This window comes from Vulpes lagopus, chromosome 11, assembly GCF_018345385.1.
Source record: "Vulpes lagopus strain Blue_001 chromosome 11, ASM1834538v1, whole genome shotgun sequence".
Classification (NCBI taxonomy): Eukaryota; Metazoa; Chordata; class Mammalia; order Carnivora; family Canidae; genus Vulpes; species Vulpes lagopus.
The window spans coordinates 106,715,312-106,736,858 of NC_054834.1; the positions used below are offsets into that span (position 1 = coordinate 106,715,312).

Genomic DNA, 21,547 nt, shown 5'->3' on the forward strand with positions numbered 1-21,547 from the left:
TTCAAATCCTTGCTTTAACTTTTTTGATCCTGAAACTCAGTTAACAATAATTACTGAGCACATTCTAAGCTCAAGATACTCCTCAGGGCTGCAGGGATGCAACGGAAAGCAAACCAGCCAAGGTTGCTGCTCTTAACTGGTCTTACTGCTGCTAGGGAACTGAGAGAGCAAACATGTATACATACATAACATGGATTGTACACCTAATAATAAGACTAGATTGGTGCAAAAGTATCTTAATTTCTTTGAAAATTAAGAAAAATTCCAAACAAGGATTATTACATCTCTTACTTAAAATCAGTTAAAAAAAAAAAAAAAAGCTATTTAAGAAATTAAGACTCCTTTCTCCCAAACTCCCTGACCCTAGCCCCCGAGTCATCCAACTTAATCATGAACAGTATCAATCACCATCAAGTACTCTTGAATAGCCAACCTTTCTGCCTTTCTTTTCTGCAAATCACTATCCGTTTACCGGTCTGTAAAAATCTATATGCTAATTTAATTATACCCAAATGAGAATATACTGTAGTTTTTGGTCTTGATGTTTTCAGATAAAAATCTTAATAAAGACAAAGCTTTCTTTTTTTTTTTTTTTTTTGAGAATTGATCTCTAATTTACCATTGTGTGCATTTTTATTAATTTTTGCTAGTTATTTCCCTTTAATGGACATATTGGTTGTTTTCCAATTTTGTGTATTACAAATATTCTGCAATGAGCCTTCTTATGCTTGTATTTTTATCTCTTTATGATATTATTTCAGTATAATAATTTACAAGAAGTGGGTGGGATGGCTGAAGATGGGATATGCACTTTAAAAAAAATATGAATAAAACCAATTTACCCTTCAAAGAGTTGTATCCATTTACATTACCACTAACCTTAACTAATACACGCCATCAATCTATTATTATCTTGAATAATCTGATAGAAAAAGTGAGTCAATTATATGTCATGCTTATTTGGTATTTCTTTTGTTTTTTGTTTATATGTTTTGTTTCTTTTTCTATGGCCTTTTACTTTATGGATTTTGATTTTATGTTATTTGGCACATAAATGCTTGTGGATATTGTATTATCTTCTTCAATTGTATTCTTTGATATTTTTTACCTCAAATTCTACTTCACAGGGTAGTAATGTAAATTCTCTCTGTGTTTAATTATTCTATTTTCTTCCTCTTTACATTCAACTTCTCTATCACTTTATATTTAGGCATATCACTTGTTAGATTTTGTAATCTGAAAGGCTTTCCCTTTTATAGGATAAATTATTCCCACTCATTGTGAAACATATGTGCTTGTCAGATGCTTAATTTTTTCCCTTTCTACCCTTCATTTATTTTTATAATTTCTCATTATCTTATTTTTTCTAGATAAAAAATTTATTTTCACAGAATTTAATTAATAATTAGTAAAAATGTCTTTTTTCTTCATGTAGAAGAAAATGATCACTTAAAATATGAATATATGCAAGAAATCCAATGAAAAAATAATCATAGTTTTACTATTGAGAGATTTACCTGTTAATCTTTGTTGTAATACCATGAAGTCATTTTTTAGTGTCTTATCAATATGAATAAGGGTGTTCTTTTTATACATAGACACAATTTTGTTTTATTTTCCTACTGTTTTTTAGACCAGTGTTATTTCTGTATTGTATTTTAAATTCCAGTGTTATATTAGTTTCAGATGTAAAATATAGTGATTCAACAACTCCATTCATCACCCAGTGCTCATCATGATAAGTGCCCCCCTTCATCCCCATCGCCTATTTGACCCATCCCCCACCCACTTTCCTTCTGGTAACCATCGCTATCTTCTCTATAATTAAGAGTTTGTTTCTTTGATTTTTTTTCTCTCTCTCTCTCTTTTTCCCCTTTGCTCAGTTATTTGTTTGTTCCTTAAATTACACATATAAGTGGAATTATATGGCATTTTTCTGTCTCTGACTGAATTATTGCACTTAGCTTTACACTTTCTAGTCTATCCATATCATAGCACATATACCTGGTTTCTTAACTCTGTTGCAGGATTCAATTTTTGTAAGTCCTATACAGTCTTTTGGTATATTCCAGAGACTGTTTTGCCAAGGTCACCAATGTCTTTCAAGATGGACGACTTGAGATCACTCTTCTGATCTCTTCTCACTTGAAATATCAATAGCATTTTTCGCAGGTGATCAATCTCTCCTTAAATTTGATTTTTTTTTCTTTCCTGGAGGAAGGTGCTTCCAAAGCATCATATTCTCTTGGTTTTAAACACTTTTTGACAGCTCATTTTCTATCTTCTTTTTAAGCTACTTTTCCTAGAGCCAACCCCAATCTGCCCTACAGCCCTCCTTCTATATACAAGTAATCTCACGTGATTTCTTATGCCTTCATGCTGTGACATATTAAAATATGTCAACAAACTACATATACTCTCACCCTGATTTGCCCCTGGCTCCCATATGAGTATCTCGATCCTGACTCCGGACTTTGTACCTGGCCATGTCTACTCTCTCTGCTTGTACATTTAAAAGGCATCTCACCCTTATTTAAAAAAATAATAATAATCATCTAAATTTAGCATTTTTCACAAAGTCTCTAGACCTTGCCATCTCAGGAAACTGCACCAGCAACTAAGGCCAAATTCTGTTATTCTGTGTTAGTCTTTTTATCACCCCACATCCAAATCTATCAGAACTCTTGTCAATCTAGTTCATAACGATTTCCTTGATTTGTTATCTCATCCCCATCTCTACTCACCATTATAGATGAATTGCTTCTATTATAGTATCTTCCCAATATTGTCCCTGCTTTCACCTATCTTTTATGATTCTTCACATACTAGTTACGGTGCCATTTTCATCTTCCTCCATCCATCCTTTCCTTCTTTTTTTTTCTATGTTTTTACTCATATATGTGCCTCTATGTGTATGATTGTCAGTCATCTTTTTCTTCCACCTCCCTAGCTGCTTGCTTCTCTTCCAGTTCTTTCTTCTCCCTCAGAATTAATATTAAAATATGTCAACAAACTACATATACTCTCACCTATATTCTTGCCTGTCTTTGGCAAATATATATACACATGTTCTTGGTTGTTTTTTTTTTTTAATACGGAACCAAATCCTATTTTATATTCTTCTTTTGTTTGTATACTTCTTACACAATAAAATAACCAGATAATCCTACTAAGTCAATAGGTATAGATACACTGTATTACTCTAATAGATGCAAAGTCTTTAACATATATAATAACATGTAGCCATTTATTGATGATAATTTCCCGTTTCCAGGTTTTTCTAATTATGAACAATTAAACAAAATTGCATTAAGTGTTCTTGTGAATATCCTTTTATTCTATTTAGAGAGTCCTAGGAATACAATGGCTGGGTCAAAAGTTATATATAATTTTAATATTAATCGATGTTACCAGATTGCTTTTCAAAAGACTATAAAATGTAGGAATGCAATAACTGTTTATCTTTATCTTGACTAATAATATAATTTAATGTCATCTTTTTGGTAAGTTAGTCATATAGCATCCAATTACATTAATTTCTTTGGCAACATAATAGAAATGTCGCTTTGGCTCTTAAAATAGCATTGTCCTGGCATCTATCCCAATGCTACTTATTATAATTGAAAATTAAGGGAATTAAAAGACAAAAACCCATTTTCAGTATCAAATAAATATATTAGTCAATACGTGATCTACCATTCTTTTAAGACATGTTAAAAAAAAAAAACGCATAATATCAATTGTTTAATTTACCTGTTAGGGTTGAACCTAAGCAAATTCGTGAAATTTCTCTCTGATCCATTTTGCATTTTCACTAATTCCCACATTTCCACAATTTCTGCATTTCCTCCAGCCATTCAAGACGCACATCCTCAAGTAGAAGACTAAATTGATGTTCTGTTCTTCCAGGCCTGACCAATATCAAATCTAGGGAAGTTGCCAATCAGAGAGATTAAAGCTTGAGAACAAGATAATACCTAGTTTATTCCTTTTCTTTTAGAAGTGAAATAACTGCAGCTAAGTCATGATTCATTCAGTGTCGCATGGTTGCTTTAGCTGGACATTATTTAAGGTGAGTTCCAGTAAGTCTTTACATGTAGTAGTGTCTTCACAAATTCAGGTTTCGTAGTTCATGGGTTCTAAGATGCCTTTTTGTTTTCAACATCTCCATAACTCAGATGTCTTATAATCAGTGGCTTCTTGCAGTTAATTGACAGTGCGTTTGCATTTATAGTGGAGATAAAAAGGGTACGTCTTCTAATTGATGTGGTATTGGATTTGGTAGATCACGGTATTTGTTTTAAAGAGGCCGCACTTTTAAATCCAGCAGACCTGAAATACAGAAACAGGGATATGGGAGATGGACCTCCTACTTTTAGGTAATAATTAATAATAACCTCAGAAAGTCACCATCTCCTTTCAAATCATACAATAACAGTATCGGCTGCAGATAAAGTCAACAATGTTTATTCAATTCAATGTATGCATTGAATACTGGTGTTTTATACCAGTGTTGGAATAACTTGATTAACATATAGCTCATTTTTAAAGATTCCCAGCATAGCTTAGGTTCACTTGTGGCATAATTTCACTCAAATATGTTAACACCAAACTAATTATGAAACCCCATATGCTTATAGCTTTTAAGTAAATACAAATTAAAAAATAGAAATCAAATAAAAATATAAAAAAATCCAAATTTACCATCTTAATTTAATACAACAGATGATGTTGCTTTGCTGAAACCAAATCCAGTCTCAACATGGATGTTTTTATGAGTATTTGTGTATCAATAGTGATCTAAGCACGCCTGATGAATGGGGTGCACACAGGTGCCCTATCACGTTCCTCCGGTTTAACGCCTTTATCCATACAGATGTCATGATATCGTTTGGTCTTATCTCAGAATAAGCAAAACATTTACGTGTTAAGTTTTTAGTTTTTTCCCTATTAGTCCAAAACAATAAAAGTTGTAATACCTGGCACCAATGTGGTCACAACTAGGAAGGCAAACAAGAGAGACATATAGCGACAACACCTAGTCACAAATTATTGTTATAGGATTTCACAAATGATCAAGAATATGCTTATTATGTTAAGATTGTTATAGTAATGAAAAGGAAAGTTTTGAATCCCAATAGTATAGTCTGGAATCACTAAGAACACATCACAGACACATTTGAAAAACACTGAAATAAGCTTTTTTCTCTCTTTTTTTTTCAGGATGATGTAAGAACAGGAACTCGGTGCCTAGAAGCTCAGGTAAGGCTGGGGTGCGGGACCCCAAAGTGAATATAATTTGTGGATCATTCGTTTTAGTGATGGGAAGTTATCCAGACAAACAGAGTAAAAGCATCCAGAGCCTGTAATGACAGGAAGTAGGAAGTCTCAGCATGCGGGGGTAGCAACATATGGTCTGAAATAGCAGCAAGCAAACCGGGGGGAGATTTACTTCCCTCTGAAAGAGCCGGACTGAGCGAAGTGGGGCAGGGATTCAGGATGCGGGGGGCCAGCCACTGGTCTGGGAAAAGAGGCAAGACGTCGGTCTCACATCTCCAAGGAACATCATTGTCCTGAAATCTGTGCGAGCCAAGAGGAGGCCAGGAGCAATACCTCGTCGGTGCGCAGAAAACTGACATGGAAATTCGGGTTAGGGAAGCAAGATGAGGAAGAGGAAGTGAGGTAAATCAGTATGGGCACAGGGCTTAGGGGACCTTGATTTAAATCCCAATTGGAGAAGGAGAAAAACTGAAGTGTGGTTGCAAAAAGGAACTGCACATTGTTTTTAGATTAATATCACTTACTGTCATAATGAAATTACTAAGTGTATTTTTTCAAGTCGCAAGTCGCCAATGAAACCCAAGTGATGCAGGATTATCCCATAAGGTATTTAAAAATATTTTCTGATGACGAAATATTGACTCTGAGTGTTTAGATATTTAAAGCAGGTCTCCAGTCAGACCTCCTAAGTTCTCCGGGTGATTGAGAGGGAATATTTTATTTTTAAGAATTTGGTGACATCCTTCCATAGAAATAATCCATGTCAAGATGATTACTAATAACAGAAATCGGAATTGTTTTAAATACTGGGAATAGGCCATGGATTTCAGACACTATAGCACAGCAGGAATTTAGAGATGCTTACTTATGTACCTACTGCCTTTACACCGTGACAAAAAGGAAAGAAAGAACAGCAAGATGGAAGAGCACAATAATTTGTCACTACCTACTGATGTCACTTTACTGCCACAGAAAGGCACACTTCCTTGCCCAGACGATGGGGAAGCCCTGGCGTCCCACCTGCCTTCTATCTTCGTTTTTCGCAAAGTTGAAACGAAAGGTTCTGACGTTTGCTGTAAGGATTCCACTCCGGGCAGTGGTTGTTAGGGTCAGACGCCGGGTGGCACATGCTGGGGGTGGCTCACCATTCCGAACATTACCTTTGACCTGAGGCAGAGCCCACAGGTAACGGGGCTCATTGGTAGGGACACAGTACCTACCAATACTGGTAGGTATTGTACTGATAGGGATTGTACAGTGGGATTAATAGTTTTATTTGATTGATCATTACAGATGCGGCTGCTCAATCGAGATAAGGGGAAACAAAAGGAAACTGCGCTCGCTTCTAAAGATGCCTACTGCAGTTCAAGGTCTAGGTCCAGAATCTGCATATTATGTAATTTTGACATAGATTCCCTCCTGTGTAGAGAGACGACGAGGATAGATTTTAGGCAAAAAAAAAAAAAAGGCACATTCTTTTATAACCGTCCTCATCCTTCATGCTTTAGCAGCAAATCTATGGTGTGTTTATTGCCACTTCTGTGTAGGTCTACATGTGACAGTCTAGAGCTACCTCATCATACCATGAAACGTGTAAGTGGTAAAAATAGCCTGTTCTGACAATGAAAAGACTCTTCAGAGATTAGAAGATATTTCACTGAAGTTTATTATGATGCTTAGGTATCCTAAGATATATACACACACATGCATGCTATTTAAGGGACACATACATACACTCTATAAACTTTGCCACTAGAAAACCCAATATGACCTTCCAGATAGACGGTATTCTGTTCCATAGGACAATTCCTGTAAATGTTCCTGTTTTCTGAACTGGAAATTGACCTTCACGATGTAGCTAAAGATCTGAACATCTTGTCAGAAGGATTTGGAGAGAATAACATTTCAGAAAACCTAGCTTAGATGACTGTGACTTGCAAACACAAGAAAACTACATTATGTGACGCTTTCCCTTAGGACGCTCCTTCCATTTCCTAAGGAGATTCCTCGCTTTGGCTCAGTATTAGTGAAGACCTTATCCCCCGTCTACCAGCTGCAAGTTTCCCAAACTTCAGGAGGCGTCATGAAAAACGTCCAGGTCATTAGTTGTTCCCAAAATGATATTACAGAGAATCCCTGCATCCTCAAAATACAAATAATAATAACAAAAAAAAAAAAAACAACTGCTGTAATGATAGGTGCCAAGACGGATTTAATTTCCACACGCTGTTCAGTGAAGAATACTCATTTTTTTTTTTTTCTGATAGATCCTGTTCATACTGAATTCTAACAAGTCATTAGGCGATCCGTTCCACGGAGTATGTAAGTTTTAGAAATTCCTGCTCTCTTTTTCTCCCAAGATTTCCGCACTCCCCCAAGTGGATATCAGAGAAACTCAGCCAATACCTCTAAAGGACTGTGACGCTTCATCATGAGCTATGATCAATCCACATGAACTTTTTTTTTTTTTTTTTCTTTGTTTGAACTGAAGCATGGAGAATTTCCCTTAGATGAGTCTAGCACTGCCCTCTCCTACCTCTGTCACTTCTAATTTACTCACGGGAGTGTCCCCTCTGCGGGAAGCACTTCTTCTGTCCCCTTCTCTTCTCTTCCTCTCTCCAGGGCTGGGGTCCGGCTGGCGGCCAGGCTCCCTGCAGGGCCGAGGGTGTCGTGTGCGGAGCCCCCGCCGTGCGGAGCCCCAGGGGTGGGCGGCCCGAGTGCAGATGTCCTGACACCTCGACCTTCAGACACACAAGACACACAGTCAGGTCGTGTGGCGGCGCCGCCCGCGGTGACCCGGGAGCATCACCACGTCCGTGTCCGTGTCCCGAATCTGCCTTAACCCATTAGGCCGCCCCAGGCGGGAGGGAAAGCAGCCTCCACCGGAGGCTCCGGAGCAGCACCTGCCCCCCCGCCCCCTGCTGCCTCCATCCATCTCCGGGCGGCTCGGGGCTGGCGCGCACCTGACGCCCCCCCCACCCCCCCAGGAGTCACACCTGCACCGAGGCCCGGGCGACCCGGCCGGGGAGGGGCGGCTGGGGGCACCTGCAGGCGGATCGCAGCGCCCCGGCCCCTGCTTGCCCGGGGCTTTCCGGCCTGGCCCCTTGTAGGGCCGAGGCTTTCGGCTCCCGCCGCCCCGCGTGTCGTGCGTGGGAAGAGGGACCCGGGAGGCACGCGAGGCGCCCGTGGCAGCCGCCCCTTTGCGGTAGAGCCTCCCTCCCCTCCGCGGCGCTTCAGGGAGCCCCGGGCCCTCGGAGATGGGGGCCCGGCCCGGCCCTCGCCTCCCATCCGCGTCCGCTCGCATCGCCGGGAGCCCCCCCCCGCCCACGGCCGCCGGCCCCCGCCCCCCGCCCCAGCTGTCGGCGCAAACACTTGTGGTCTCTGCGACCGGGTGGCGGCGGGGGCGGGGGCGGCTGCGGGGCGCTCCCTTTCTCTGAGATGCTGAACGGGGTCCAGCCGCGGGACCCCGAACACGCCGCAAACTAACGCGATGCAAGAAGCTCAATGCACTGGGGGAGGGGAGGGGGGAGGGGAGGGGGCGGGAGGCAGCGCTGCGGGCACCTGCGGGGACCTGCGTGCACCTGCGCGCACCTGCGGGGACCAGCGGGCAGCTGCGGGGACCCAGCCGCCCCCCTCCGCCCCCTGCCACCCTCGGGCCCCGCCCCCCGCCCCCCGCAGGCCGGGACGCCCCCGCCCCACCTCGCAGGAGTCCCCCGCCCCCCGCTCCCTCCCTCCTCCCCGTCCCTCTGCCCTCCCCGCCCCTCCGCCCCCCACCGTTGTCCCACACCTCTGCCCCCTGCCCTCCCCGCCCCTCCGCACCCCGCCCCCACCTCGCAGGAGCCCCCGCCCCTCCGCCCCCCCAACTTGCCGGAGTCCCCCACCCTCTGCCCCCTGCAGCCCCCCACCCCCCTGCACCCCCGCCCCTCGCCGGAGTCCCCACCTCTGCCCCTGCACCTCCGTCCCCCCCGCCCCCGCCCCCACCTCGCAGGAGCCCCCCGTCCCCCCTCCCCCCTGCAGCCCCCCGCCCCCACCTCGCAGGAGTCCCCACCTCTGCCCCTGCACCTCCATCCCTCCGCCCCCGCCCCACCTCGCAGGAGCCCCCCGTCCCCCCTCCCCCCTGCAGCCCCCCGCCCCCACCTCGCCCCTGCACCTCCGTCCCCCCCCTGCAGCCCCCCGCCCCCACCTCGCAGGAGTCCCCACCTCTGCCCCTGCACCTCCGTCCCCCCGCCCCCGCCCCACCTCGCAGGAGCCCCGCGCCCCCGTCCCCCCTCCCCCCTGCAGCCCCCCGCCCCCACCTCGCCCCTGCACCTCCATCCCCCCGCCCCCGCCCCCACCTCGCCGGCGTCCGGGCTCCCGGGGGGCGGCGGCGGCGGCGGCGGCTCTCGGGGCGCTCCCCCTGGCGGGGGCGGGCGCCAGCTGCGCGGCCGTGACAGCTCCCCGTGCCAGCCCGGTGGCTCCCTGCCATTGGCTCGGTGCGGCGGACCGGCGACGCCGCGCACTATAACAGCCCTCATGCCCGCCGGCCGCCGCGACTCCCGGGCCGCCGCCGCCGCCGCCACTGCCGCGCTCGGGGCCCCTGCGGCCGGCGGGGGGCGGGGGGCGCGCGGGGCATGCGGGGGCGGGGGCGGGCGCGGGCGCGGGCGCGGGGGCGGCGGGGGGGCGGCGCGCGCGGCCGCGGGGCGGAGTGAGCGTGGCCCCCGGCGTGCGGGGCGGCGGCGGCGGCGGGGCCCCAGCGCCGGGCGGGAGGCGGCGGGGCCCCATGGAGTGTTACTACATTGTCATCAGCTCCACGCGGCTCCGCAACGGACACTTTCGCAACATCAAGGGAGTTTTCCGGGGCCCCCTCAGCAAGAACGGGACCAAAACTCTGGTAATAGCTCGCGCGCGTGCCCCCGGCCCCGGCCCCGGCCCCGGCCCCATCCCCGGCCCCGGCCCCGGCCCCGGCCCAGCCGCGAGGGGCGCGTGGGGAGGATGCGGGAGGCGCGGGACCGCGCAGGTGTCGCCGCGCACGGGGGCCCCGACGCAGCGGCCCGGGGGCAGGGGCAGGGGCAGGGGCAGGGGCAGGTGCGGGCGCGGCTGGATGCGAGCGACGCTCGGCCGGTCCGGGCTTTCGGGGGCGCCCGCTCGGAGGATGCTCTGCCCCGGCGCGCCCCGCTCCCGGAGCTGGGGGGCCGCGGCCGCGGGACCTCCCCCTGGGAGCGCGCCCCCGGCGACCCCGCGGCACCCCCGGGCCGGACGGCTGCACGGGGAGGGGGCCGCGGGGCGGCGGGGGCGCCCGGAGGGCTCCCGAGGGGCGGCCGCAAACTTCGCGGGGACAAGTTGTCGGGCTGAGCCGCCCGGGCGCCCGCGGAGCCCCCCGCCCCCCGCCAGCCGCGCACGCGGAGGTTAGAGACCCGCGGGGAGGGGGCGCGGGGTCACGGGCTGCCGGCTGGGCTGGAGCGCGGGCACCTGCTCCCGAGGGCTCCTGGGGGGAGGGGGGGCTGGGGCCGGTAGTCGCACCTGTCTCCGCTCCCCGCCCAGGTACCGACCTCCCCGGGGCCCTGCCTCCCGCGTGCTGGCATCTGCGGAGCAGGGAAGCTGCAGGGAAGAAAGCAAAACAAAAGGGGGGGAAGGAGAGGAGAGGAGAGGAGAGGAGAGGAGAGGAGAGGGGCAGCTCCCTAAGGTTAAGGAGCGCCAGGAGAGCCGAGCTGGAGCCAGGTGGCCGCCGGCAGGTGCCTGCATCCCCGAGCTCTGTGTCCCTCCTGCTCCGGGCAAAGTGGTGACTGAGCCTGAGTCCACCGACTGGAACTTTAAAGCCGGACCCGATTAGTCCGCATTTTAAAATAGGATCCTGCCTGATTTATTATTATTATTATTATTATTATTATTATTATTATTATGAAACAAAACAAAACAAAAAAGTGCTGTGATGTTTTCCAAAAATGAAAAGTTCTCTTCTGAAGTTTTACGTGAATTCCGGCATGGATATGCATTGGATTTCTTTTTTTTTTCCCCCTTTCAAGCTAAGGGGATCCTCCTTTCAGCTGATTTAAGATGCAAACAAGCAGGGTTAGTTTGTGGCTTGTACTGTTGGGGGGTGAGACTGGTGTTGCAGGAAAGAGTGAAAATGCTCACCTGTGGTCTTCAGAGCAGTAGGCAAAGGCCAAGGGAATCATTGAAATTGCGTGGGTTCTGATTATTTTCTTAACGGACCTGGCTGCGTGGGAAGGTCAATATTTTGGCGGGCGAGCCCTTCAACTGGAAGAAAGCAGGAGCTAGCTTGTTTTTTCTTTTTCTCTTTCTTTCTTTCTTTTCTTTCTTTTCTTTCTTTCTTTCTTTCTTTCTTTCTTTCTTTCTTTCTTTCTTCTTTCTTCTTTCTTTCTTTTTCTCCTTCCTTCCTTCCTTCCTTCCTTCCTTCCTTCCTTCCTTCCTTCCTTCCTTTCTTTCTTTCCTTGTTTTTTCAATCAAGTTTTGCTTGTGGGAAGGAGGCGAACTTACTGAACAAGAGCTCTATAGTTGCAATAGAGGTAAAAGAAAACACACACACACACACAAAAAAAAAAAAGAAAACACACACACTAAGGTGCATAGGGGGAAAGAAAGTTGCAAACCAGAACTTGGCAAGATGTTGGTGATGTTGATTCTTAAATCAGCCTTGGGTTTCTAACACTAGTTCAGTGTAGTTAAGCTGATTTGTTTGCTGTGGGTGTGAAGTCCATCCGATCCTTATCCCTCATGTTGACAGGAGCTAGGTTGAAGTCTAGATTTGCCAGTGTAAGTTTGGGGTGAAGATGTGTATTAAAAAGCAGCTGCCTACACGAGATGAATAAATCAAAATATGGGCAAATGTTGGAGCAACAAACTGGCGTAAGAAGGATTAGAAATAGCTCTTATCATATTTCTTTGAGTCAGAGTAAAAGGACTTACAGGGACTTAATAGCTTATCCTTCCAGATTGTGTTTATAAGCTGCCCAACTTTATATTTCCTGTGAAAGAGATTTGTACTGGGTAAAATCACATAGACTTCCAGCTATGCTCCAACGCTGTTTGAAACTATCACTTTACAAGGTGATTTATGTCATATGTCTGTTTTTTGTACATGTCTTTTGATGATTTTGTTATTCGGGAGAATGAGAGTTATGCCCGTCTTTAAGCACCGTGGGAGAGATCCAAACATATTCATAAATGAGTGTTTTTAGTTCAGTAATATGGAGACTTAACCTAAAAATGTGTTCTTCACAACACATAGGATGCTGTGAAAACTTAGTGGAAGCTAAATTGTCCTACGAGATAAAAACAGAAAGTGAACCTGAACCTTGTCAGAATTAGGAACCTTAAGAAGAAACACTAAATGTACATATATTTCATTTTGAACATTTCCCAGTAAGAATGTGTGGTTGTGACTTTCTAATCCCAGTTTCCTAGGATAGGCATCATGAGCCCCTTTTTAATTTCTTGTCTATTTGATTTTGACATATTTCAAATTTTGCCTTTAAACATATCATCACTTTTTTTTTTTTGCGTTTTGATATGTGTGGTACGTTAAAGGAATATTGACAATATTTCAAGTGTTTTTTCTTACTTGAGGAAAGCACAACTTAAAACCACCCAGGGAAAAGGTACTTTGATTTTTCCAAAGAAATTCCGATTATTTTCAATTAGTGGATGAGTAATGGGTATTCTGAAGATTTTTTAAGTCATATTTTTACAAGATTTACCATCTTTCAAAATTATTGAATAATTTAAGACAGCCTATAACTGCTAATACAGTGCTCTTTCATGAATGGGAAGTTACTTACAGACTAAAGGTACCTGGGGCGCCGGTGACATTGATTAATTGCTTTAGCCCTAAGATCCAGAATGTAATCCTGCTACTTATACTGAGGAGATTATCAAACTGTACAGTCTTTCCATAGGTCATATTATGTCCTTTGCACGTACAATTTTAAAAAGATACTTAAAGATTAAGCCTGTTGTTAATCTTGACCTTACTTCTGAGCTCTTAAGTACATTCCTCCTGACGATTTTAAGAGAGAATGTACAAATCTTCATTTTGCAGTGTCTTATAAGCAAAGAGAAAGGTCACTCTCCTTGTCATGATTTCTGTTATAATCGCATCGTATCTGTGATAAGGCTTTAATTCCATGTAATAAGAGGCAAACTGATATTTTACGAGAGCTCCAGGATACGTCTGGGTAAGTTATATGGGTTAGGGGCAGTGAGGAAAGTTTACCGTCCGTGTAATTCTCGTCCCATTTCCTTAGATTATCCCTTAGATATAACCATTGTGTATAAAACCGTTTATTGGATGAGGACGTTTTGATATACGTATGTTTTGTCAATTGAACCACAGAACTCCCTTGCCCTAATTATATATTTAAAGACTTTTAATATATTTAACCCATAATGTAAATATACATTTGATCGCTTTTAATATGGCATTTGGAACTTTGGAAAGCATCACTAATGTGTTCATTACATTTCGTTAGTCAGCATTTTTGTAGCTCATAAGAGTATTATGTCTGTTTTACTGACGGTGGAAGTAAAAACACATGACTGGGGAATTTGAGGTCATACAGTCAGTCAATATTATAATGCCAATTTCCTAACCCCAGACATACTTCCTTTATAGTTTAGATACTAAACTAGGGATTCCATAGTGTGTTACTATCCACACTGATAAGGAGGCGCTGTTGGTGTTCCCTGTCTCTTCAAGGCGCTCTATTTTTCCGCTTGCCTTCGGGTATGGAGAAATAGATTCGCAGGATAATTTGAATTCAAGTATATTTTAAGTCCCATCCTCCAGTATGCAAACATCAATAATTTCTGCCCGGTCTAAGCCCTGTTCCTGTGGGCTGCCCTCCTCTTCCAATAGATTAAGTACCAGCGTTGGCAAGGCAAGAAGTATTGACTTATTAATCAGTTCTCAACATGTTTGTTACGTGGACCAGTTAAATGTATTGCGATGCCTCGACTGCAAAGCACTATTCTAGGCGCCGCAAGCTCTGTGTTAAGCATTAGGCGTTAAATATTATTCATTAAGATGTATTCATGTACGCTCCTGTTCACTTCAGATGTGCTTCAGAAATATTCACATATTTTGACATGTTTGCAGGTTTCTTGTCACTCAGGACATTTTCATATGTATTCATTTTGAAAAGAATGAAAAAATTCTGGATTTTTCCCTGGGTGTACACAGGAACTCACTAGGATTAAGAGTCTTTGAAATATATTCTATGGCCTTTTGTTCTAATTATCATGATCTCGTATAACAGTATTATTATTGGGATCCCTGGGTGGCGCAGCGGTTTGGCGCCTGCCTTTGGCCCAGGGCGCGATCCTGGAGACCCGGGATCGAATCCCACGTCGGGCTCCCGGTGCATGGAGCCTGCTTTTCCCTCTGCCTGTGTCTCTGCCTCTCTCTCTCTCTGTGACTATCATAAATAAATAAAGATTTAAAAAAAAAAAAAAACAGTATTATTATTCATGTCATTTCCTTACACATTTCTCGATCTCCTAGAGAATGGAATTTAGAAGGTCTCTCCCCTCATTGAAGCCCATTTTAGTGGCATCTTTAAGATTGTGCTTAAGACGGAAGAGACCAGTTGTTGAATTAGCGCTGATGAAAAATTATCATCGTTAGATTAATATCCTCAAGAAAGGTTAGGGGTGAGGGTGGGTGATGGCGATATCTTAATATATTCCCAAACTTTCCCACCTTATAAACTTCTTCACATAATCAGTCTATTATATATTGTCCCAAATGTCTTTTAAAATATTACATATTCAGTATCAAAGACCATCTCGTGTCTCACCATTCTGAACTTGAGGTGCCGTGTATGCTTTGCTATTCTTCTTTTTTTATTCTAGCCAAACTTTACAAATGTGCATTTTTAGAACACATTTTTCAAGTGGGGAAAGTAACTTATAATTGAATTGATATTATGACCCACTCAAAAATGTGAGCAACATTATATAAAATTATATAATTTATAATATATAAATAAGGCAAATGTTGTCAAGTAATGCCCGTAATTCCAACATACCTTGGTTAGTGCGTTAAATGTCCAGTTATTTTTGACAGCTGAAATTCAGATAGTGACTTGGTACCTTGTCATCACGTCTCAGTTCCTTGCCTGGCTCCTGGTGACTGCAGTTACATTTTTACTGAAAATACAGCCCAGCCAGGGCCTTGGGGACCACCTAGTCCAGGGGTTCCCATGGTTGTATTCAGGGCCAAATTCACGTTGCAGAAGTAGTTTGCTCGGTGTGCACCGCGTTGTAAAGTATTTGGCTTTCAACACCATTCAAAGAAGAATGCACTTGGCAGTTTGCCACCGTCTACGTGCTCTTCACTGTGGTCTAGGTTTTCCACTTACTTACGTTACCATCCTGCCCAGTGAAGGCCCTCGGATTTCCCACCCGAATGTCTGAGAACCACATTTTACATTTGGGGAGACAGAAACATTTTCGCCATTCTGCAATGTGTCCTTCATTAAGTGCCAACTTTTCAATGGACAATAGTCTTCAGAAACGTTTTGGCACATTGACATTCTTTTTTTTTTTTAAGATTTTATTTATTTATTCATGATGAGAGAGAGAGAGAGAGGAGAGACACAGGCAGAGGGAGAAGCACGCTCCCTGCAGGGAGCCCGATGCGGGACTCGATCCCAGGACCCCGGGGTCAAGCCCTGGGCCGAAGGCGGCACTAAACCGCTGAGCCACCCGGGCTGCCCACATTGACATTTTTATAGTATCTGTTTGCTGTCTATTGATTGAACTGCTTAAAAGTATTCTCTGCATCATACTTCTAGGAATACTATCATAATAAAGAAGGGCATGATTTGAGGGTCATGCATTTTAAAATTATCAACTTTTGCGCAGGCGGCCGGCATTTTTTGGTTGTTTCATGATTTTGGTCCTTTTAAAAATTAATATTGAATGTAATTTTATCCTTTAATTTATACTTTTAATAAGCATGTTTAGTTAATGTAACACATTTGGAAAATAGTTTTTCGAAAGCATTATGCACAGGGGAAATAATATTTTTGATAATCGTCATGGTAATTCAGTGTTGAAATACTTTCCTCCAGTGACCCTGTTTAACTGAGATATTACTATTTGAGGCAGCAGCTGTATTAGGAGTTTGAGTAATCCTTCCAGAAAGACAAAAAGAGAGCAGTTTTAATCTGTGGTGTACTGCAGCCGATATTCATGAAGAATTTATGCATATCACTTTTTTATCTTGCTAACTATGAAAAATAAGAAATATGATTTTATTAATTATTCTTTCTAAAAATCCTAGCTGAAACCATTTGGTCTGTTTTATCTCATTCTAAATTATTCTTTGGCCCTGAGGAAATATTTACCACCTATACTATATTCCAGCGATGTTTCCAACTAGCAAATTTTCATTAATTTTATAAATATATCACAGCACACTTTCTATCACAGTATAAGATAAAATGGGGTAATAAATAATTAAAGCTTAATCCTAGTTGTCAAAGTAGACAAGATTTGTTACCTCATACAGTACTCTGGGATCTTCCATAATGGTGTGACAGCGTTAGGGGAAAGTTATATACTTTTCTAGATGTAATTGTATTAAAAACTTATGACAATGCCATATTAAAATTATGAGAAGACACTTTTTTTTTCCCCCTAAATAGCTTTAGAAAAATGAGCTTTGCTGTGTTTCATAGCTAGCTTCCGGTGTCAACCAGAAGAGTGGCCAGTAGTTTAATCAAATACTAATCGTGTGGCTGTGAAGGTATCTTGTAGATGTGGTTAGTATCTACAATCCATTGACTTTAAATAGAAGAGATGACCCTGAACCAAAATGCATGGGTCTGGGTCTCATGCAATTGTTTGAAAGGCTTTTAGGGGAGAAATTGAGGTTTCCTGGAGAAGAGATTCGGTCTCAAGACTGCAGGATCAAATCCTGCCTTGAATTTCTGACCTCCTGGCTAATTCTACAGAAACCCCCAAAACCCATAGTCAAAGAGTCAATTCCTAATTCCCTAACCTATGAATCTACCTATGTATCACCCATCTAATCTCCCTCCTATTAGTTCTGTTCTTTATGTGAAGAACTCTGACTGACCTACTGAAGATTAGTTTATTACATCTCTCTTACAATAAGGTAACTCAATATTTGAAATATAAATCATATTTGAGTTTAATTGAAAAGGGGTGAACTTGACATTGTTAAACTCTTGAGGTTTAAAATTGATTGACCTTCTCGTGGAATGTCCCTGTTACTTTATCTGAAAAGTATAATTTTATTTTAAACCTTTGCCTGGGTTACAGTCTATCCTCCGTCATCCCTGCCTGCCTCCCCACAAAAAAACCTATAACGGTGTGGAATATACTATTCTCATCTGTTCAGCTCCAACAGGTAGTCACATGGGCATTTACTGTATTTGACGAAAGTCAGGCTAGCTTTCAATGAGAAAATATTTTAAACAGTATCGGGAATACATAATTTGGTAGTTTAAATCGAAGACAATAGTCTTTAAAGGGTGGCTTAAGTAAAATGAAGGACTTAAGTTTTTCAAAACAAAAATGTCTCCATAAAAATATACAGAATGTCGTCAATGCCCCCCGACCAAAAGCAACTAGAAATGCAACTCTGGTTGAAACCAAATTGGACACACTGGTACTCGTTGGGACCAGGTAAACTGCACACCATGGGGGACCTTGGAGCATTTCGGGAAGTGGCAGTATGGAATCATTTTATAGGATTTGGGATTGGGAGAAGTGATCTTGCGGAGGCTTGGTAAAAGCACTCTTATTCTGGATACCGTGAGAAAGAAGGACCGATTCCATGGTTGGTGACTTCAGTACTTCTTATCTAGGAGGCCGAGAATAGAGTGGGGGAAGGTTGTAACTGGGGGAAAACAAACAAACACACACAAACAAAAAATCCTGCAAAACAACAGCTTCTGCTCACATTGGCTGGCAGATGGGTGTGTTTGGTAACAAAAACAGTGTTTTCGTTTTTGTCTGTCCTCAAAGATGATTGCTGAGTGTTCTTGTTCTTTTCTGTCCCACCGTGCTCGCAGGCAACCTTGTCTAAGGTTAGTGGGCCGTGAAATTCTTTGTGTTTGATAAGAGAAAACCACCCTTTACTCTTAGATCCAGGTGCGCTCCTTGGTGACAATTCCCAAGGACTTTTTTTGTTTTGTTTTGTTTTTTTCTCAGATATGACAAGAGAATGGCTGGTGGTGAGCAGGGGGGAGGCAAGGCCATCAGGGAAGATAATTTCAAGGTCATGAGATCCAAAACTGGGGAATTTTAGGGATGAAGGAGGGAAGGAGGATGGTCAAGAATTATCAAGGTGGAACGAGGAAGACGTGTGTCCTGCACTGGCACATTAATATGAGCATTTGGGGAGACAAAACATCTACCCATCTCTTGAGAGAGCTACAGGGAAATTTTTTTCCAAAAGAGACAGTTCAGTTGGAACGAAGACGTGCAGAGGAACTTCAGCGGGAGGCGTAAAGCTGTAGAGATTTCGTCGACATCAGACATTTCAGAATTCAAGAAGGCACAGTCCCAGTGTTTTAGGGCATGTGGAAATACAGAGGACCGTATCAGAAAAGAGAATGTAACAATCACATGGGGATCGAAGTCCGCAAAATGAAGGATTTGGAAATTCTGGGCTCCTTGTGGTATTGACATCATTGGGGATTGAGGATAGGATACAATTGGGCCTGATAATCCTGGCGCAGGCAGTGGCAGCAGTGGAGTGGTGGGGGAGTGGTGGGGGATGACGGAGAGGTAGGGGTTCTGTGGGCGGCACTCAGTTCTCGGGCCCACCTTTGACTCCTTCTGTGAGCTGAATTTTGCATGGCCCTCCTCTGAGCCTCAGGGCTTCCCCCTGCCCCCTGCTGAAGCCTTATGGCGGAGGGGAGTGTTAGTTCAGCCACTGGCATAATATAATAAAATATTAACGGCAATTCAGGGGCCCCTGGGTGGCTCAGCTGGTTAAGCATCTGACTCTTGGTTTCAGCTCAGGTCGTGACCTCAGGGTGGTGAGGTCGAGCCACCTGTCAGGCTCCGTGCTGGGCCTGGATCCTGCCTGGGGTTCTCTCTCTCTCCCTCTTCCTCTGCATTTCCCCACCTCTCACCCCTGCTCCCACCCTCTCTCTCTCTCAAAATTAAAATAATAATAATAAATCAATAAAAATAGTTAAAGTATTAACATTCAAAGGTTAACCCATCCAAATGGCCTCGTTTGTGTCCTTCAGGTAGGAGACACCTAAACAATTTAACGGAGAGCAGACAAGTTCGGAGAGACTCTGGATCAGGTCTGGAGCTCCGGGAGTCGTCGAGCACCTTAGATGGATTATGGAAAGGAGGAGAGTTTGGAGCAATAAGTTACTGGGAAAGGAGTAAGACCAGTTCAGAGAAGGAATGGGCTTAATGATGAGAGGTCTGTGCTGCATTATTTTTCCTCCAGCTGGCCGAGGACAGAAAGATGGGCTAACATATGGGTCCTCTATTTAATGAAAACATCTCAAGTGACGTAGGCCAGTGGCTTCCGCGGGAGCGTCCCTGGAAATAGTGTAAGTTGCCTTTTCAAAACTTGATAATACCTGTCCTTGCTGAAATGAAGCAAAGTACCTTCATGCCAGGGAAGAGAATGACTGCTTTCAGTCGAGGATTATGGGTTGCGTGGGTTGGGCGTGTCTTCCTGTCTTCATCCGAATACTCACTGTTGTGCTCACACAGTGATTGAAAGCACAAACCTAAAAAAAAAAAAAAGAAAAAAAAAAAAAGAAAGCACAAACCTTTTATGACCAGATGGAGCTGAGCTCAAATCCTGGATATGCCCCTGTATCAGCATGTAATGAGTGGAGCTGCTTGTCACCACACCCCAAAATCAACCCTGTACCTACGTATTTGTGTTTTAATTTTTTTAAAGATAGAATAGAAATAGGCAAGTAGATTTTTTTTTTTGACATTAAGTAGCTTGATAAGGTCAAAACCAAATACTTTGATTTTATTTGTATTTTTCCCACGGTTCTAAAGTGGTTACTACTCCAACCATCACATCTATATTCTAATCTAGAATGAAAATGAGTAAAGGAGGAAGGACAAAAAAGAAAAAAAAGTTGAATTCTTTTCTTTTCTTTTCTTTTCTTTTCTTTTCTTTTCTTTTCTTTTCTTTTCTTTTCTTTCTTCTTTTCTTTTCTTTTTTCTTTTCCTTTTTTTAAGAAGTCCTACCCAACAGTGTTTGCTTACATCTCTTTTGATGGGGCTGTGTCACACAGAACCACTACTAAGTGTGGGAAGGATGAAAAATGACTTAAAACGATTAATTAACCTGGGCACATCGCTAATCCCAATACAATCAATATTAGTAAGAAAAAGAGATAATTGATAATACTGGAAAAGTCCACCACAACTGGCTTTATTACCTTGGTCAAGTTCACCTTTTTATCAATTATATTGTGTTTAATGGAGCAGATTAGAATATCAACCTGGAAAATATATTGCAATTACAAATGAATGCAATTGAAATTAAAAATATGAATGGAAATACAATTAAAAATATAAATGAATTAAAAATCACAAAATGGAAAGTAATTCACAGGGGTTTGACACATAATAAACTGTAACTAAGTGATGGTAGCTATCCGCAGTATTTCACACTGGGCATTCAGGTCTGTGTTTGAATCCCCGTATTCAATTTAATGTATAAGTATACATAATTAGGATGCTTTGGTACTGAACAATATCAGTATTTCTTCTTTTTTTTTTATCCCCCTCAGTTTGTCCATGACACCTCTTGCAGGCTTATCCTTTTTTTTTTTTTAATTTAAAGATTTTTATTTATTTATTCATGATAGACACGGGGTGGGGGTGGCAAAGACACAGGCAGAGGGAGAAGCAGGCTCCATGCAGGCAGCCTGATGTGGGACTCGATCCCGGGACTCCAGGATCACGCCCTGGGCCGAAGGCAGGCGCTAAACCTCTTGAGCCACCCAGAGATCCCCACTTGTCTCCCTTCCGAGAGTCATAAAGTCTCCCTTAAGTATGGGTTGGACCTTGAATATTCTAGATCAATTACAATCTCACGAAGGCCTTCAGACAGCAGCCATCCTTTTGACTCGTAAAGCACGTGGCACTAGAATACCTGTCCTTTGAAGACACAGGCTCTTTAGGCAAGCTTAGAAATTCTTTCAACTCTGACTGGGGGACCGGCACTGAGGGGGGCACTTGATGGGATGAGCACTGGGTGTTATTCTATATGTTGGCAAATTTTGAACACCAATAAAAA

General features: G+C 43.7%; 2 protein-coding genes across 8 annotated transcripts in view; one reads left to right on the top strand and one right to left on the bottom strand.

The window, feature by feature from the left end:
• Positions 1-8,610, bottom strand: part of LOC121472168 (translation initiation factor IF-2-like) — a 96,401-nt gene extending 87,791 nt beyond the window's left edge. For 4 of the 7 annotated variants that reach the window (XR_005982789.1, XR_005982790.1, XR_005982788.1 and 1 more), the window contains exons 1-3: positions 8,277-8,610; positions 7,841-8,021; positions 3,754-4,332 (exon numbers count right to left, since the gene is read on the bottom strand). Coding sequence is in view for 3 of the 7 variants with exons in the window: in XM_041723262.1 (XP_041579196.1) it covers positions 5,495-5,632; positions 7,841-8,021; positions 8,277-8,584 (627 nt within the window). In the remaining 4 variants the exon portion in view is untranslated. Of the gene's footprint in view, positions 1-3,119; positions 4,333-4,704; positions 4,944-5,072; positions 5,633-7,840; positions 8,022-8,276 lie in introns of those variants that run through there. The other 3 variants (XM_041723263.1, XM_041723262.1, XM_041723264.1) reach the window with 3 other exon arrangements.
• A 1,372-nt stretch (positions 8,611-9,982) lies between these two features.
• ZNF804A (zinc finger protein 804A) overlaps positions 9,983-21,547 on the top strand; it is a 275,652-nt gene continuing 264,087 nt past the window's right edge. The window contains exon 1 of the mRNA XM_041722476.1: positions 9,983-10,150. Coding sequence (XP_041578410.1) covers positions 10,040-10,150 — 111 coding nt within the window. The 5' untranslated portion in view covers positions 9,983-10,039. The remainder of the gene's footprint in view (positions 10,151-21,547) is intronic.